The sequence below is a fragment of the Balaenoptera ricei genome, chromosome 7, assembly GCF_028023285.1.
Source record: "Balaenoptera ricei isolate mBalRic1 chromosome 7, mBalRic1.hap2, whole genome shotgun sequence".
NCBI classification, from domain to species: Eukaryota; Metazoa; Chordata; class Mammalia; order Artiodactyla; family Balaenopteridae; genus Balaenoptera; species Balaenoptera ricei.
In genome coordinates this window covers 41,938,419-41,955,613 of record NC_082645.1, presented here as the reverse complement: position 1 = coordinate 41,955,613, position 17,195 = coordinate 41,938,419, and the positions used below count along the sequence as shown (strand labels likewise).

The 17,195-nt window shown below is 39.5% G+C and overlaps 1 protein-coding gene across 9 annotated transcripts in view; it reads left to right on the top strand.

Moving 5' to 3' along the window:
* Positions 1-1,798, top strand: part of NMI (N-myc and STAT interactor) — a 113,363-nt gene extending 111,565 nt beyond the window's left edge. For 8 of the 9 annotated variants that reach the window (XM_059927840.1, XM_059927839.1, XM_059927834.1 and 5 more), the window contains 2 exons: positions 639-745; positions 1,200-1,798. In XM_059927840.1, coding sequence (XP_059783823.1) covers positions 639-745; positions 1,200-1,385 — 293 coding nt within the window. In that variant the 3' untranslated portion in view covers positions 1,386-1,798. The remainder of the gene's footprint in view (positions 1-638; positions 746-1,199) is intronic. The other variant, XM_059927841.1, reaches the window with a different exon arrangement.
* The last annotated feature ends 15,397 nt before the right edge of the window (positions 1,799-17,195 follow it).

Genomic DNA, 17,195 nt, shown 5'->3' with positions numbered 1-17,195 from the left:
GCTGCTAAAAATAAATCTGGTTATTTTTTGTGTTGGAGAAAATTGATGAATTTTTGTTATTTGCCTTCACTTTTTTTAGATAACATTCAGCACCCCTCCACCTTTGATTAACATCATTATACAGGTTTATTGAATGTCATGTATTAGTTACAGGACAATTAAGTAATTATATATATATAATAATAATATAGTACTTTGCTATATATATGTATGTGTATATATATATATATATGCACAGAAAGAGAGAGAGAAAGAGAGTATTCTAATCGTAATTTGCATGTGTACTTCTTGAGAGATTGGGAAACACTGGGTTTTGTTAGAATGGCTGGGTTACTTTTTGCAAATGGTTATCACATTTTATGTAGCTCAAGGTAGGTCTATCTGAGGACATCGCAGCTCACTGTGCATTGATTGACTGATAGTTTAAGACAGATGGAGCTGTTTAAATCTCATTATCATTTGGTCTTATGTTTTTCAAAATTATGTACTGTGAATTCTTTAAAGTGGACTGTAGAGTTTCTTAAAAATTAATCACTCAAGCCACTGTTTACTCTGACATTCTGTTTGAAGGAGGTTTTAACTTTGGTTAAAAATGTTTGATATAAAGGAGAAAATAATTTTTAAAAATTTACTTCTAGTTGCTGACAAGATTTTGAAAACAAAAGACTATCCTCTTTATATAAATCAAAACTGCCAGAGAGTTACTGTTTCTCCATACACAGAAACATACCTGAAAAAGTTTCAGGTAAAGTCCTCTCTTTTCTTTCATTTTGGAAACTTATTGCCCAGCCCCACCCCACAAAAAATAAAAAGTTGTGATTCTGTTTCCGTTTGAATCTTATTAATTAACCTAGCCTACCATCCTGAAAGCTAGAACTCATGCCTAACTCTTGCTTTCGCTTTCCCTCCAGCATTCATTTGGTTACTTGATCTTGTCACTTCCACCTCTCACTACCTCTGTAACTGGTCTCTCTGTCCGTAGAGTTGCCCTCCTTTCCTCTATTTGTCACAATGCCACCAGAGTTATCTTTCTGAAACTCAGATCCGACTCTGATATTCTCTTGCTTGAAAATCTTCCTGAGGCCCGTTGTCTCTCTCAAGATAACATCCAAAATATTAAGCAGAGCTTATAAATGTAAAGTTTTGTAATTCAAAGCGCTTGGAAAATTTTCTGTTTATCTTTTTATTTTGCTTCTTAGGTATTTTCAGGAGTATCTAAGAAGACAGTGCTTCTGACTGGACTGGAAGACCTTCAGATAATAGATGAAGAAACTGTAGAGGATTTTATTAACATTCACTTTCAACGGGAGAAGAATGGAGGTGGAGAAGTCGAGGTAGTCAAGTGTTCCCTTGGGCAACCTTACATAGCATACTTTGAAGAATAGACTCATGGAATCATATGAAAATTAGAGCTTTTGAACCCAAATCACTGTTAATGCTTGACAAAAATGAATATCCTTTTCCTTAAAAAAATGAAAAATTTAATTCTTTAGTGTTTGTTTATTCTTAGATACAAAATATATTTCTGTTTTTGAATTCTTTGTTTCCACCTGTGCTGCATGTTTACAAATGCAATAACTATATTAAAACAGTTTTGTTCATAAATTTTGTGGCTGGGTGCCATGTCCATTGAAATGAACCATAAGTGATCCAATTGTCCGCCTGCCATGTTGGCTCATTCTGTCACGGTCTGAGCCAACAGCAGAATTAAATTCATATTAAAATGCTGGCAGAAATGAAATGCTTTTAGAAAAGATTCTAAACCTAGACCTATCCAATGCTGCCTGCCATCTAAAATAAAGGGAAAAGCTAAAAAGAAAAAAGGCTTGGTTTTGCTTCTGATATTTTATTTTTAGGTTTTCAAGTTGTTATACTACCATCAGAAATACTCATTACTCTCACATTTCTCTTTGGAATAAGAAATGTTGCCTATGGGGCTTCCCTGGTGGAGCAGTGGTTGGGAATCTGCCTGCCGGTGCAGGGGACATGGGTTTGAGCCCTGGGCCGGGAGGATCCCACATGCCGCGGAGCAGCTGGGCCCGTGCTCCACAAGTACTGAGCCTGCGCCTTTCAGCCTGTGAGCCACATCTACTGAAGCCCACTGCACGCCTAGAGCCTATGCTCCTCAACAAAGACAAGCCATCGCAGTGAGAAGCCTGTGTACTGTACCAAAGAGTAGCTCCCGCTCGCTGCAACTAGAGAAAGCCCACATGCAGCAACGAAGACCCAACGCAGCCAAAAATAATAAATTAATTTAAAAAATATATTAAGAAGAAAAATTTAAAGAACCTCATTTAATTTCGATTGGTACAGTCTCACTAGCACAGAGGGTGTTATATTTAGTCTGTGGCAGACTGCCAATTAGAAATAAATTTTTCCTAATATTTAGGACAAAGTTGGAAGCAGTCACTTTTGTTCCTTTTGGGGGCCTTCCTCAGGCAGTAAAATAGATAATTTCATTTGATTTAAAATTTTCACAATGGTTTTGATAAATGTTACTTATCCTAGAAAATTATGCTTTTTCTTTGGGTTCCTTTCACCATTCCACCTGTGTGTGATCTGACGAAAACTCAGAAATCAAGCACTGGCTCTCCTGCTTATTTCCAGAGTTTTACAGATTTTATAGGAGGAAAGTTTTCTTTAAAATATACCAAAAGAGGGCTTCCCTGGTGGCGCAGTTGTTAGGAATCCGCCTGCCAATGCAGGGGACAGGGGTTCGATCCCTGGTCCGGGAAGATCCCACATGCCGTGGAGCAGCTGAGCCCGTGCGCCACAACTGCTGAGCCTGTGCTCTAGAGCCCGTGAACCACAACTACTGAGCCCGCGTGCCGCAACTATTGAAGCCCACGTGCCTAGAGCCCGTGCTCTGCAACGAGAGAAACCACCGCAATGAGAAGCCCGTGCACTGCAACGAAGAGTAGCCCCTGCTCACCGCAACTAGAGAAAGCCTGTGTGCAGCAACGAAAACCCAACACAGCCAAAAATAAATAAATAAAATAAATTAAAAAAAAATACCAAAAGATACTGTATTGACTATTTAACGTATTGCATGTTATGGTAGGAAGCCTTCAACTATGTGTCCAGGATGAGCTATCTCCACTTATTAATGTGTGAAAAGACTTTGTCATTATATAAGTCAGGAAAGACAGATAATGTGGAATTACAAGTCCCTTTTGCTGTTTGTAGATTTATCAGTCAGGAGAGACTGGGTTATGCTGTGATAGCACAACCTCCCAAATCTTGGAGACCTAGTAAATAAAAGTTTAATTCTCACTCATGCTGAATGTCCAACAAAAGTTGGTAAGGGACTCTGTCTTTATCACTTCAGACCCCATCTTGAGACATGCTTCCAGAATCATGCAGGTGGGGAAAAGTGAAATCTGGAGAGTCTTGTACCAGCAATTAAATGCTGTGATCCAGAAGTGACCTGTGCCATTTCCTCTCACATCTCATTTGCCAGAAATAGTCATATGGCCTCACTGAAACATAAAGGGGCTAGGAAATTCCCTGGCAGTCCAATGGTTAGGACTCCTCGCTTCCACAGCAGGGGGCATGGGTCGGGTCTCTGGTCGGGGAACTAAGATCCCAGATGCCATGCGGTGTGTCAAAAAAAAAGAAAAAAAGAAAAGAAAGAAAATATAAGAGGGATAGAAAATTCTGTCTTGTAAAAATTAGAAGAACTAGATATAGTTGAGCCAGAATAATAAGTGTAGTATGTCCTGTCCTACTGGTCATCAATATGTTTTTTTTTTACCATCTTTATTGAAGTTTAATTGCTTCACAATGGTGTGTTAGTTTCTGCTTTATAACAAAGTGAATCAGCTATACATATACATATATCCCCATATCTCTTCCCTCTTGAGTCTCCCTCCCTCCCACCCTCCCTATCCCACCCCTCTAGGTGGACACAAAGCACCCAGCTGATCTCCCTGTGCTATGCGGCTGCTTCCCACTAGCTATCTATTTTACATTTGGTAGTGTATATATGTCCATGCTACTCTCTCACTTCGTCCCAGCTTACCCTTCTCCCTCCCCATGTCCTCAGGTCCATTCTCTACATCTGTGTCTTTATTCCTGTCCTGCCCCTAGGTTCTTCATAACCAATTGTTGTTTTTAATTATTTATTTATTTATTTATTTATTTTGGCTGTGTTGGGTCTTCGTTTCTGTTCGAGGGCTTTCTCTAGTTGCGGCAAGCGGGGACCACTCTTCATCGTGGTGCGCGGGCCTCTCACTATCGCGGCCTCTCTTGTTGCAGAGCATGGGCTCCAGACACGCAGGCTCAGTAATTGTGGCTCACGGGCCTAGTTGCTCCACGGCATGTGGGATCTTCCCAGACCAGGGCTCAAACCCGTGTCCCCTGCATTGGCAGGCAGATTCTCAACGACTGTGCCACCAGGGAAGCCCCATTTTTTTTTTTTTTAGATTCCATATATATGTGTTAGCATATGTTATTTGTTTTTTTCTTTCTGACTTACTTCACTTTATATGAGAGTCTATAAGTCCATCCACCTCACTACAAGTAACTCAATTTTGTTTCTTTTTATGGCTGAGTAATATTCCACTGTATATATGTGCCACAGCTTTTTTATCCATTCATCTGTCGATGGACACTTAGGTTGCTTCCATGTCCTGGCTATTGTAAATAGCGCTGCATGGAACATTGTGGTACATGACTCTTTTTGAATTATGGTTTTCTCAGGGTATACTCTCAGTAGTGGGATTGCTGGGTCATATGGTAGTTCTATGTTTAGTTTTTTAAGGACCTCCATACTGTTCCCCATAGTGGCTGTATCAACTTACATTCCCACCAACAGTGCAAGAGGGTTCCCTTTTCTCCACACCCTCTCCAGCATTTATTGTTTGTAGATTTTTTTAAAAATTTTATTTATTTATTTATTTATTTTTGGCTGTGTTGGGTCTTTGTTGTTGCACGCGGGCGTTCTCTAGTTGCGGCGAGTGGGGGCTACTCTCCGTTGCGGTGCGTGGGCTTCTCATTGCGGTGGCTACTCTTGTTGTGGAGCACGGGCTCTAGGCGCATGGGCTTCAGTAGTTGTGGCACGTGGGCTCAGTAGTTGTGGCTTGCAGGCTCTAGAGTGCAGGCTCAGTAGTTGTGGCACACGGGCTCAGTTGCTCCGTGGCATGTGGGATCTTCCCAGACCAGGGCTCGAACCCGTGTCCCCTGCATTGGCAGGTGGATTCTTAACCACTGCGCCACCAAGGAAGCCCATTTGTAGATTTTTTGATGATGGCCATTCTGACTGGTCTGTGTTGATAGTTCATTGTAGTTTTGATTTGCATTTCTCTAATGATTAGTGATGTTGAGCATCCTTTCATGTGTTTGTTGGCAATCTGTATATCTTCTTTAGAGAAATGTCCATTTAGGTCTTCTGCCCATTTTTGGATTGTGTTATTTGTTTTTTTGATATTGAGCTGCATGAGCTGCTCATATATTTTGGAGATTAATCCTTTGTCAGTTGCTTCGTTTGAAAATATTTTCTCCCATTCTGAGGGTTGTATTTTCCTCTTGTTTATAGTTTCCTTTGCTATGTGAAAACTTTTAACTTTCATTAGGCCCCATTTGTTTATTTTTGTTTATATTTCCATTTCTCTAGGAGGTGGGTCAAAAAGGATCTTGCTGTGATTTATGTCATAGAATTTCTTGTTCGAGTTCTTTGAAAAATGCCCTTGGTAGTTTGATAGGGATTGCATTGAACCTATAGATTGCTTTGAGTAGTACAGTCATTTTCACAATGTTGATTTTTCCAATCCAAGAACATGTTATATCTCTCCATCTGTTTGTATCACCTTTAATTTCTTTCATCAGTGTCTTTCAGATTTTTCATCATTAGTGTATAGGAATGCAAGAGATTTCTGTGCATTAATTTTGTATCCTGCTACTTTACCAAATTCATTGATTAGCTCTAGTAGTTTTCTGGTAACATGTTTAGGATTCTCTGTATAGTATCATGTCATTTGCAAACAGTGACAACTTTACTGCTTCTTTTCCAATTTGGATTCCTTTTATTTCTTTTTCTTCTCTGATTGCTGTGGCTAAAACTTCCAAAACTGTGTTGAATAATAGTGGTGAGGGTGGACAACTTTGTCTTGTTCCTGATCTTAGAGGAAATGGTTTCAGTTTTTCACCATTGAGAATGATGTTGGCTGTGGTTTTGTCATATATGGCCTTTATTATGTTGAGGTAAGTTCCCTCTATGGCTACTTTCTGGAGGGTTTTTATCATAAATGGGTGTTGAATTTTGTCAAAAGCTTATTCTTCATCTATTGAGATGATCATGTGGTTTTTCTCCTTCAGTTTGTTAATATGGTTTATCACATTGATTGATTTGGGTATATTGAAGAATCCTTGCATTCCTAGGATAAACCCCACTTGATCATGGTGTATAACCCTTTTCATGTGCTGTTGGATTCTGTTTGCTAGTATTTTGTTGAGGATTTTTGCATCTATGTTCATCAGTGATATTGGCCTGTAGTTTTCTTTCTTTGTGACATCTTTGTCTGGTGTTAGTATCAGGGTGATGGTGGCTTCGTAGAATGAGTTTGGGAGTTTTCCTCCCTCTGCTATATTTTGTAAGAGTTTTAGAAGGATAGGTGTTAGCTCTTCTTTAAATGTTTGATAGAATTCGCCTGTGAAGCCATCTGGTCCTGGACTTTTGTTTGTTGGAAGATTTTTAATTACAGTTTCAATTTCAGTGCTTGTGATTGGTCTGTTTATATTTTCTATTTCTTCCCGGTTCAGTCTTGGAAGGTTGTGCTTTTCTAAGAATTTGTCCATTTCTTCCAGGTTGTCCATTTTATTGGCATATAGTTGCTTGTAGTAATGTCTCATGATCCTTTGTATTTCTGCAGTGTCAGTTGTTACTTCTCCTTTTTCAATTCTAATTCTATTGATTTGCGTCTTCTCCCTTTTGTTCTTGATGAGTCTGGCTAATGGTTTATCAATTTTATCTTCTCTAAGAACCAGCTTTTAGTTTTATTGATCTTTGCTATTGTTTCCTTCATTTCTTTTTCATTTATTTCTGATCTGATCTTTATGATACCTTTCCTTCTGCTAACTTTGGGGTCTTTTTGTTCTTCTTTCTCTAATTGCTTTAGGTGTAAGGCTAGGTTGTTTTTTTGAGATGTTTCTTGTTTCTTGAAATAGGTTGTATTGGTATAAACTTCCCTCTTAGAACTGCTTTTGCTGCATCCCATAGGTTTTGGGTCATCATGTTTTCATTGTCATTTGTTTCTAGGTATTTTTTGATTTCCTCTTTGATTTCCTCAGTGATCTCTTGGTTATTTAGTAGTGTATTGTTTAGTCTCCATGTGTTTGTATTTTTTACAGATTTTTTCCTGTAATTGATATCTAGTCTGATAGCGTTGTGGTTGGAAAAGATACTTGATACAATTTCAATTTTCTTAAATTTACCAAGGCTTGATTTGTGATCCAAGAAATGCTCTATCCTGGAGAATGTTCCATGAGCACTTGAGAAGAAGTGTATTCTGTTGTTTTTGGATGGAATGTCCTATAAATATCAATTAAGTCCATCTTGTTTAATGTCTCATTTAAAGCTTGTGTTTCCTTATTTATTTTCATTTTGGATGATCTGTCCATTGGTAAAATTGAGGTGTTAAAGTCCCCTACTATGATTGTGTTACTCTCAATTTCCCCTTTTATGGTTGTTAGCATTTGCCCTATGTATTGAGGTGCGCCTATGTTGGGTGCATAAATATTTACAATTGTTATATCTTCTTCTAGCATTGATCCCTTGATCATTATGTAGTGTCCTTCTTTGTCTCTTTTAATAGTCTTTATTTTAAAGTCTTTTTTGCCTGATATGAGAATTGCTGCACCAGCTTTCTTTTGATTTCCATTTGCATGGAATATCTTTTTCCATCTCCTCACTTTCCGTCTGTATGTGTCCCTAGATCTGAAGTGGTTCTATTGTAGACAGCATATATATGGGTCTTGTTTTTGTATCCATTCAGCCAGTCTATGTCTTTTGGTTGTAGCATTTTAATCCATTTACATTTAAGGTAGTTGTCGATATGTATGTTCCTATTACCATTTTCTTAATTGTCTTGGGTTTGTTATTGTAGGTCTTTTCCTTCTCTTGTGTTTCCTGCCTAGAGAAGTTCCTTTAGCATTTGTTGTAAAGCTGTGTTGGTGGTGCTGAATTCTCTTAGCTTTTGCCTGTCTATAAAGGTTTTAATTTCTCCATCAAATCTGAATGATATCCTTGCTGGGTAGAGTAATTTTGATTGTAGCTTTTCCCCTTTCATCACTTTAAATATGTCCTGCCACTCCCTTCTGGCTTTCAGAGTTTCTGCTGAAATATCAGATGTTAACCTTATAGGGATTCCCTTGTATATTATTTGGTGCTTTTCCCTTACAGCTTTTAATATTTTTCCTTTGTATTTAATTTTTGATAGTTTGATTAAGATGTGTCTTGGCATGTTTCACCTTGGCTTTATCCTGTATGGGACTCTCTGTGCTTCCTGGACTTGATTGACTATTTCCTTTCCCATATTAGGGAAGTTTTCAACTATAATCTCTTCAAATATTTTTTCAGTCCCTTTTTTTTTCTCTTCTTCTGGGACCCCTATAATTCAAATGTTGGTGTGTTTAATGTTGTCCCAGAGGTCTCTGAAACTGGCCTCAATTCTTTTCATTCTTTTTTCTTTATTCTGCTCTGCGATAATGATTTCCATTATTTTATCTTCCAGGTCACTTATCCGTTTTCTTCCTCAGTTATTCTGCTATTGATTCCTTATAGGGATTTTTAATTTCATTTATTGTGTTGTTCATCATTGTTTGTTTGCTCTTTAGTTCTTCTAGGTCCTTGTTAAACGTTTCTTGTGTTTTCTCCATTCTATTTCCAAGATTTTGGATCATCTTTACTATCATTACTCTGAATTGTTTTTCAGGTATGCTGCCTATTTCCTCTTCATTTGTTTGGTTTGGTGGGTTTTTACCTTGCTCCTTCATCTGCTGTGTATTTCTCTGTCTTCTCATTTTGCTCAACTTACTGTGTTTGGGATCTCCTTTTCACAGGCTGCAGGTTTGTAGTTCCCGTTGTTTTTGGTGTCTGCTCCCAGTGGGTAAGGTTTGTTCAGTGGGTTGTGTAGGCTTCCTGGTGGAGGGGACTGGTGCCTGTGTTCTAGTGGATGAGACTGGATCTTGTCTTTCTGGTGGACAGGACCGCATCCAGTGGTGTGTTTTGGGCTGCCTGTGAACTTATGATTTTAGGCAGCCTCTCTGCTAATGGGTGAGGTTGTGTTCCTGTCTTGCTAGTTCTTTGCCATATGGTGTCCAGCACTGTAGCTTGCTGGTTGTTGAGTGGAGCTGGGTCTTAGCATTGAGATGGAGATCTCTGTGAGAGCCTTTGCCGTTTGATGTTACATGAGGCTGGGAGGTCTCTGGTGGACCAATGTCCTGAACTCGGCTCTCCCACCTCAGAGGCTCAGGCCTGACACCCGGCAAGAGCACCAAGACCCTGTCAGCTGCTCAACTCAGAAGAAAAGGGAGAAAAAGAAAGAAAGAAAGAAAGAAAGAAAAATAAAATAAAATAAAGTTATTAAAATAAAAATTTAAAAAATTATTAAAAATTTAAAAATTAGAAAGTAATTTAAAAAAGAAAGAAATAAGAGAACAACCAAACCAAAAAACAAATCCACCAATGATAACAAGCACTAAAAACGATACAGTAAAAAAAAAAAAAAGGACAGACAGAACCCTAGGACAAATGGTAAAAGCAAAGCTATACAGACAGAATCACACAAAGAAGCATACACATACACATTCACAAAAAGGGAAGAAGGAAAAAATATATATATTTAAAAAAAAAAAGGAAGAGAGCAGCCAAATCAATAAACAAATCTACCAATGATAATAAGCTCTAAATACTAAATTAAAATAAACATAAAACCAGAAACAAGTTAGATGCAGAAAGCAATCCCCAAGTCTACAGTTGGTCCCAAAGTCCACTGCCTCAATTTTGGGATGATTCGTTGTCTATTCAGGTATTCCACAGATGCAGGGTACATCAAGGTGATTGTGGATATTTAATCCACTGCTCCTGAGGCTGTTGGGAGAGACTTCCCGTTCTCTTCTTTGTACGCACAGCTCCTGGGGTTCAGCTTTCGATTTGGCCCTGCCTCTGCGTATAGGTCGCTTGAGGGCATCTGTTCTCCCCCAAGACAGGATGGGGTTAAAGTAGCAGCTGATTAGGGGGCTCTGGCTCACTCAGGCTGGGGAGAGGGAGGGGTATGGAATGTGGGGCGAGCCTGCAGCGGCAGAGGCCAGTGTGACGTGGTAACAGTCTGAGGCATGCCGTGTGTTCTCCCAGGGAAGTTGTCCCTGGATTACGGGACCCTGGCAGTGGCGAGCTGCACAGGCTCCCGGGAGGTGAGGTGTGGTTAGTGACCTGTGCTTGCACACAGGTTTCTTGGTGGCTGCAGCAGCAGCCTTAGCGTTTCATGCCCGTCTCTGGTGTTTGTGCTGTTAGCCGCCGCTTGCACCCATCTCTGGAGCTCGTTTAGGCAGTGCTCTGAATCCCCTCTCCTTGCGCACTCTGAAACAATGGTCTCTTGCCTCTTAAGCAGTTTCAGAGTTTTTCCCAGACTTCCTCCCTGCTAGCTGTGATGCACTAGCCCCCTTCAGGCTGTGTTCACGCAGTCAACCCCAGTCCTCGCCCTGGGATCTGACCTCCAAAGCCCGAACCTCAGCTCCCAGCCCCCACCTGCCCGGGCGGTGAGCAGACAAGCCTCTCAGGCTGGTGAGTGCTGGTCGGCACCAGTCCTCTTTGCGGGAATCTCTCTGCTTTGCCCTCTGCACCCCTGTTGCTGCACTCTCCTCCGTGGCTCCGAAGCTTCCCCTCCGCCCACACCCCATCTCCGCCAGTGAAGGGGCCTCCTAGTGTGTGGAAACTTTTCCTCCTTCACAGCTCCCTCCCAGAGGGTCAGGTCCCATGCCTATTCTTTTGTCTGTTTTCTCTTTTGCCCTACCCAGGTACGTGGGGAGTTTCTTGCCTTTTGGGAAGTCTGAGGTCTTCTGCCAGCATTCAGTAGGTGTTCTGTAGGAGTTGTTCCACATGTAGTTGTATTTTTGATATATTTTTGGGAAGGAAGGTGATCTCCACGTCTTACTCCTCCTCCATCTTGAAGGTCGTTCCTGGTCATCAATATTTGGATCACTCTTCTTCACACACAAAGTACACTCACACTCACCCCATCCCCAAGGGAGAAAACCCCCAAATCTCACCCAATCATAACAACATACTCAAAGTGCAAGAACTCTAGGTGATATGTGGAAGTTTCTGTATCAGGGCTGAATGTTACTTTTCTTTATCTAGAGACCCCCCAATATACAGTGGTGGGACCAGAACAAGATAACTGCAATCAACTCTTACATTTGAAAAAGGGAAGAATGGGAGACACATAGCAGTCACTAGGCCAAAGCCATTCTGAAATCCCGTGGAGTTATTGGGTCGGCTGGGATTCCACTCTCTGGAAATTCTTCTCTTACTCATTGTCCTCATAGCTCCTGGACATTCTTCTTTTTCCATTATTTTCCTGGGCCATATCTAGAATGGAGATTCATAATATATTTTTCTTGGAGGCTGAAAAGCTTCCTCACTTGGCACACTTCCTATGATTAACGTTTGGGACCAAGTTTTTAAAGTTTTGAACAGTCATAGTCTCTTTACCTGGGCCAGTGGCAAGTTAGGTGGTGTAATTCAAAAACTTAACAGGCTTCTTATCTATTAAAATAGACTAAGGTCTGGTCAGCTTACATATGCCAATAGCCACACCTACAGTTTTTTTTTTTTTTTCTAGACTTCTCTTTTTAGAGTAGCTGTAATTCTCTGATTTCTTGGCCCCCGTCTCTCCCTCTCTTCACTTGATTTGAGTCTATCAGGACACTTATAATTTCTTTTCCCTGAATTAGTCTAGTTGAAAGGGTTTATTGAATTCCACAATCTTACTTGCTGTTTTTGCTCTGAGGGACCTTAGCTTGTTCAGAGATTTGAACCTTGATTTGATCATTGATTTGATCCTTGCTGTAAAGCAAAGTTCTAATCAGCCTTTTTTACTCCAAGTTCTTCTCAGTTTTATCATTTGAGAATGAAAAGCATTGTTTACATCCAACCCTGCAAGTTCCCATATTTCTGGACTTTATCTGTTCCCTGTTATTCCTGCTTTCAAACTGGCCAAATTCTTTTCTAAGCTCATTTCTTTCTTATATTACTTTGTTAAATGCGCCAAGACATATGCTACTATTTTGGTTTTCACACTTTTTTTTTAAAAACCTACAAGCTAATTAGGTATATTATTTGCCTTCCAAGCTATCATGTGTGACAGTTTTACCAAGTGTTTTTCCACTACATAATACGGATCAGCATCCTAATCTCTGATAACTATTTTCTAATCACCTGCCATTTGGTCTCTGAGCTAAACCCTGTATTTTAGATTGTGTTGTGGATTTTCTTTTCTTTTGTTTTCTTTTCTTTCCTTTCCTTCTCTTCTCTTCTCTTTTCCCTTTCCTTTCCTTTCCTTTTCTTTTCGCTACAACAATACTCCACTTCAGAATACCAGTTTCTGTATCAGTTGGGATAGACTATGTGATGCTGATGTGACAGATTATCTCTAAATTTCAGAGACCTAAAACAACAAAAGTTTACTCATTGTTCATGCTGCATGTCCATGTTGGGTCAACGAAAGGAATGCTCGTGGTAGACACTCAGTGAACCAGGGTAACAGCCGCCACCAATTTTATTGCTAGATGCCATGCCAGAGGAAAAGAGTTTTGAAGGGTCTTGAACTGGCAATGAAATTCTCGGTCCAGAAATGTTCCTTCCATTCACAACTCAACCAGAACTAAATATACAGTTCCACCCAACTATAAAAGAACTTGGATGTTCAATCCTATCATATGCTTGGAAGGCAGAAAGCCAAAACTGTATAGTGAATAGCATTAATGATATCCTGTTGGTATTTGCAAAGAAAAAGATGCTTATTCTTGAAAAATACACAAAGTATATTGAAGATAATAAAAATCACCAAAAATTCACCCCCACAGATAATGGTAAACATTTTTATGTCCTCCTTTCCAGTCTTTTTATTTTTTAATCATGTTACATTTCACCTTGTGAAAGTATCCTATGAAAGTATCCTATGTTATTTTTTCCCTATTGTTGGACATTGATTGTTTCCAATTTTTTCATACTTATAAGTGCTAAGGTGTACATCAACCTTTATATATCTTGTTATACACATCTTTTTCTGAAGTTCTGACCTTATTTCAAGGTGATACTAGTTTGACAGGTGATACTAGTTTGACAGAAGGATATAAATTCTTTTAAGGATCTTGATACATATGGCTACATATGGAATAACAGGGTGATACATATGCTTTCCAGAAAGGTAGGCATCAGTCTGTACTTTTATAAATAGTGCAAGAAAGGACTATTTCACTGCTCCCTTTCAGCATTGACTGCTACACCTTTAAAAATAACTTTCTTTTTATCCTATTTTTAGAAATCTTTCCAATGAATGCCACATCTTATGAAAATAAGTAATTATCAAGATACAGGTGAAACATCTAGTAATAGGTTTTGTTTTTGTTTTTTCGGTATCACAGATTAAAAATATTCAGGAAAATGTTGACCAGTTTGATTTTACTTAAGCTGTGAGACAGAAAAAAAGTATAGAGAGATAGGAGGCCTTCTAATTGGGGCTGTGAGAGATTAAAATTTTTTCTTTTGGATGTAGTTTTAGTAATAAGTTGCTAGAATTATTTTGGCCACATTTGGACTCACGCTTCCTCAGAGGCAGTTTGGCACTGTGCGGGGGAAGTTTTCCTCAAGCCTCTTAGGGTCCCTGTTTGGATCTGGAAATTAAACTGACAAAGACAGATTAACGGGAGAAAAGCATACACATTTATTTAATATAAATTTTTTGTGACATGGGAAGCTTCACAAGGAAATTGAAACGGGAAGAAATGGTTAAACCCGAGTGTTTCCATGCTAGGGTTGATAGTAATGTGGTAGAAAGTAGAAAATGATAGGACATAGAGTATCAGCTAAGTGTAGTAAACTGAGGGAAGCTTAGTAAGGCCTAGTCACTCAGATTCCTCTCTGTGTCCCTCTGTCTTTGGAGATAAGGATGTTCTTTTCCTGTGGGTATACGGAGGGCACCTCTCACATGAGGGTTTTATGACCTGCTTCGGGGTGGTGGGGGGAAGGTCAGAAAGTCCTTCTAGTACATGCCATTTCCTTCAGTTTGAAATATTCAGTATGCCAAGGAGCCATATTTTGGGGTAGCATGTCCTGAATGCTGTCAGCACATACAAGTTGGAATAGTTGGCACATACAAGGTTAAGGGTCACCCTGGGTCAGATTTGATCTCACAGATGAGTAGACCGGCATTGTCGACTCTAATCTGAGATCTCTCATTATTCCCTGGAGAGGATCCCAGTTTGGATTATGGTGCTCATGTCCATTTACAGTTAATCTTTGTTTCTGCCTCCAGCCCAAGGCATCACTGTTCTACTTTCTCTCTTCACATATTTGTCTTTTCTGGTTAAATGTGGCCACTATATGGCCTTTTGTGTCTAGTTTTTTTGTACTTAGTATGATTTTTTTGAGCTTCATCCTTGTTATAACATGTATCAGTATTTCATTCCTTTTTATTGCCAAGTAATATTACATTGTGTATAAATGTGTGTATGTGTATATATATATATATAATATACATATAATATATATATTATGTACATACTATATATATATATATATATATATATATATATATATAATGCATTTTATTTATCCTTTAAGCAATTGATGGCCATTTGGGTTATTTCTACTTCTTGGCTATTACGTATAATGTTATGAACATTTGCTTATAAGTCTTTGTTTGCATGCATGTTTTCATTTCTCTTGGGTAGTTATCTAGGAGTGAATTTTCTTGGTCATATGGTAAATTTATGCTTAACTTTTGATAAACTGCTCAACTGTTTTCAAAGGTGGCTGTAACATTTTGCTTTCCCACCAGTGATGCATGAGAGTTCTCATTTCTCCACATTCTTAACATTTGCTGTTGTCTGTCTTTTTGATTACAACCATTTTAGTCAGTATGGAGTGGTATTTCATAGTTTTAATTTGCATTTCTTTAACGACTAATCATGTTGAGCATATTTTCATGTGCATATTATGAATTCATGTATCTGCTTTGATAAAAATAGCTATTCAATTTTTGTCCATTTTTAAGTGGGTTATCTTATTTTTGAGTTGTAAGAGTTCTTTGTGTATTCTGAATACAAATCCCTTATCAGATGTGTGATTTGCAAATATTTTCACGGTGTTCTTTTTTTCTAACGGCTTGGATATATTAGTCAGAGTAGGCTAGGTGATATTGCTGAAAAAATGTTCAGTGGTTTTAAACATCAAAGTTATTTCTCATTCACGTAAATTTTGTTGTGGGTCCAGGCAACTCCCTCTTGCAGCTGTGTTCTATGTGTTGGCTCACTGATGCATGTTGCCTTCAATACATGCTTCTCTGTGCACCAAGGCAAAGAGAGTGTTGCAGACTCTTGCACTGGCAATGAAATGCTTCCATCCAATTATGAGACATGTCAATTCTTCTCACATTTCATTGGCTGAATGAATCATATGGCCATGCCTAACATCAAAGGGAGAAGGGCGATCCCTCCACATGGGATTGAATTGACAACAAGGAATGTTGGTAAGCAGCACTACTGTTAGGGGAACCACTGACCAAAACCATCTGCCCTGGCCAGGCCCTACTGTAACCACTTGCATGAGTTATCTTACGACAGGAGGTCCTGGTAAGGAACATGGAACTAACAAGCTACCATCAACCAGAAGAATTCGGGAAAGGTCAAAAGGAGAGAGGAGACACCAGCCCATATGTCCTACAAACCTCCCAGGATCCTTCTCGCTGGAATCCATCTTGGCTGAGCCATGCACCCGCCACCGGGAAGGACCCTGAGTCAGAGTGATTGGCCAGAGACAACCCGGAAACTAACCCCATCACCATAAAACCCGAGGCTGCGAGCCACGTGGCAGAGCAGTTCTCCTGGTTCCCTTACCCTGCTGCTTTCCACCCGAGCGCCTCTTCCCAATTAAGTCTCTTGCTTTGTCAGCACGTGTGTCTCCTCAGACAATTCATTTTTGGGAGTTAGACAAGAGCCGACTCTCGGGCCCTGGAATGGGTCACCCTTCCTGCAACACTACTGTCTATTGTGTTGAGGGGGGTGACAGGTAAGAAAAAATAAACAAATGTATCTTCATATTTTTAGAAAGGTGTGAGTGCTATTAAGATGGAATAACAGGGTGATAGAATAATAACTGGGGGGACAAATTTAGACTGGGCGATCAGAAACAGTCTCCCTGAAGAGGGCTCATTTGAGCTAAGGCTCCAATGACAGCAATGAGCCAGTTAAGTGAATATCAGGGAGGAGCCATCCAGGCCATGACGTAGAAACAGGGCAGGGAAAAGCCCCCTTGGTGGGGAAGTAAATTTTATTCAAAGTGCAATGGGAAAATAATGAAGTGTTCAGACAGGGATCAAACCTGATTTACATTTAAAAAATATCATCCTGGGTGTGGTATCCAGAATGAATTGAAGGGGAACAAGGCCGAAGGCGGAGGATGCAGTTGATCTGGGTGGTAGAGATAAAGTTGGAGAGAGTGTGCAGTTTATGGAATGTACTAACGGAGCTAAGGAAAAGAGGAGTTAAGGAAGACAAGTGAGTTCTGAGTTTAAGTTCCTCAGTGGGTGGTAGTGCTATTTACTGAGAGGGAAGAGTGGGAGGAAGGTCCTATTAGGCCTCACATGCTTATCAGACATTCAAGTGGGCATTTAAGTGTAGGAATCTGAATATAAAATATAAATTGGGGAATTACATATAGATCTACCTCATTGTTTTAAAATCTTCATAGCTTTAGGCCTTACAGATGTGCCATCGACCATATAATAAATAGTTCTATTTCATGGTTTAACTGGGTGGATCCCAGACTTTCCGAAAAAAATTATTGTATTACAAGCAGTGCACAATTAAAATCTGTACAGTATCTTAGTTCTACTTGTGCACTGTAACTTCAGTTCAGTTCTGAAAGTGGAGTTGCTAATTCTGAGGATATATATGCATTTTTACTTTTTTTTTTT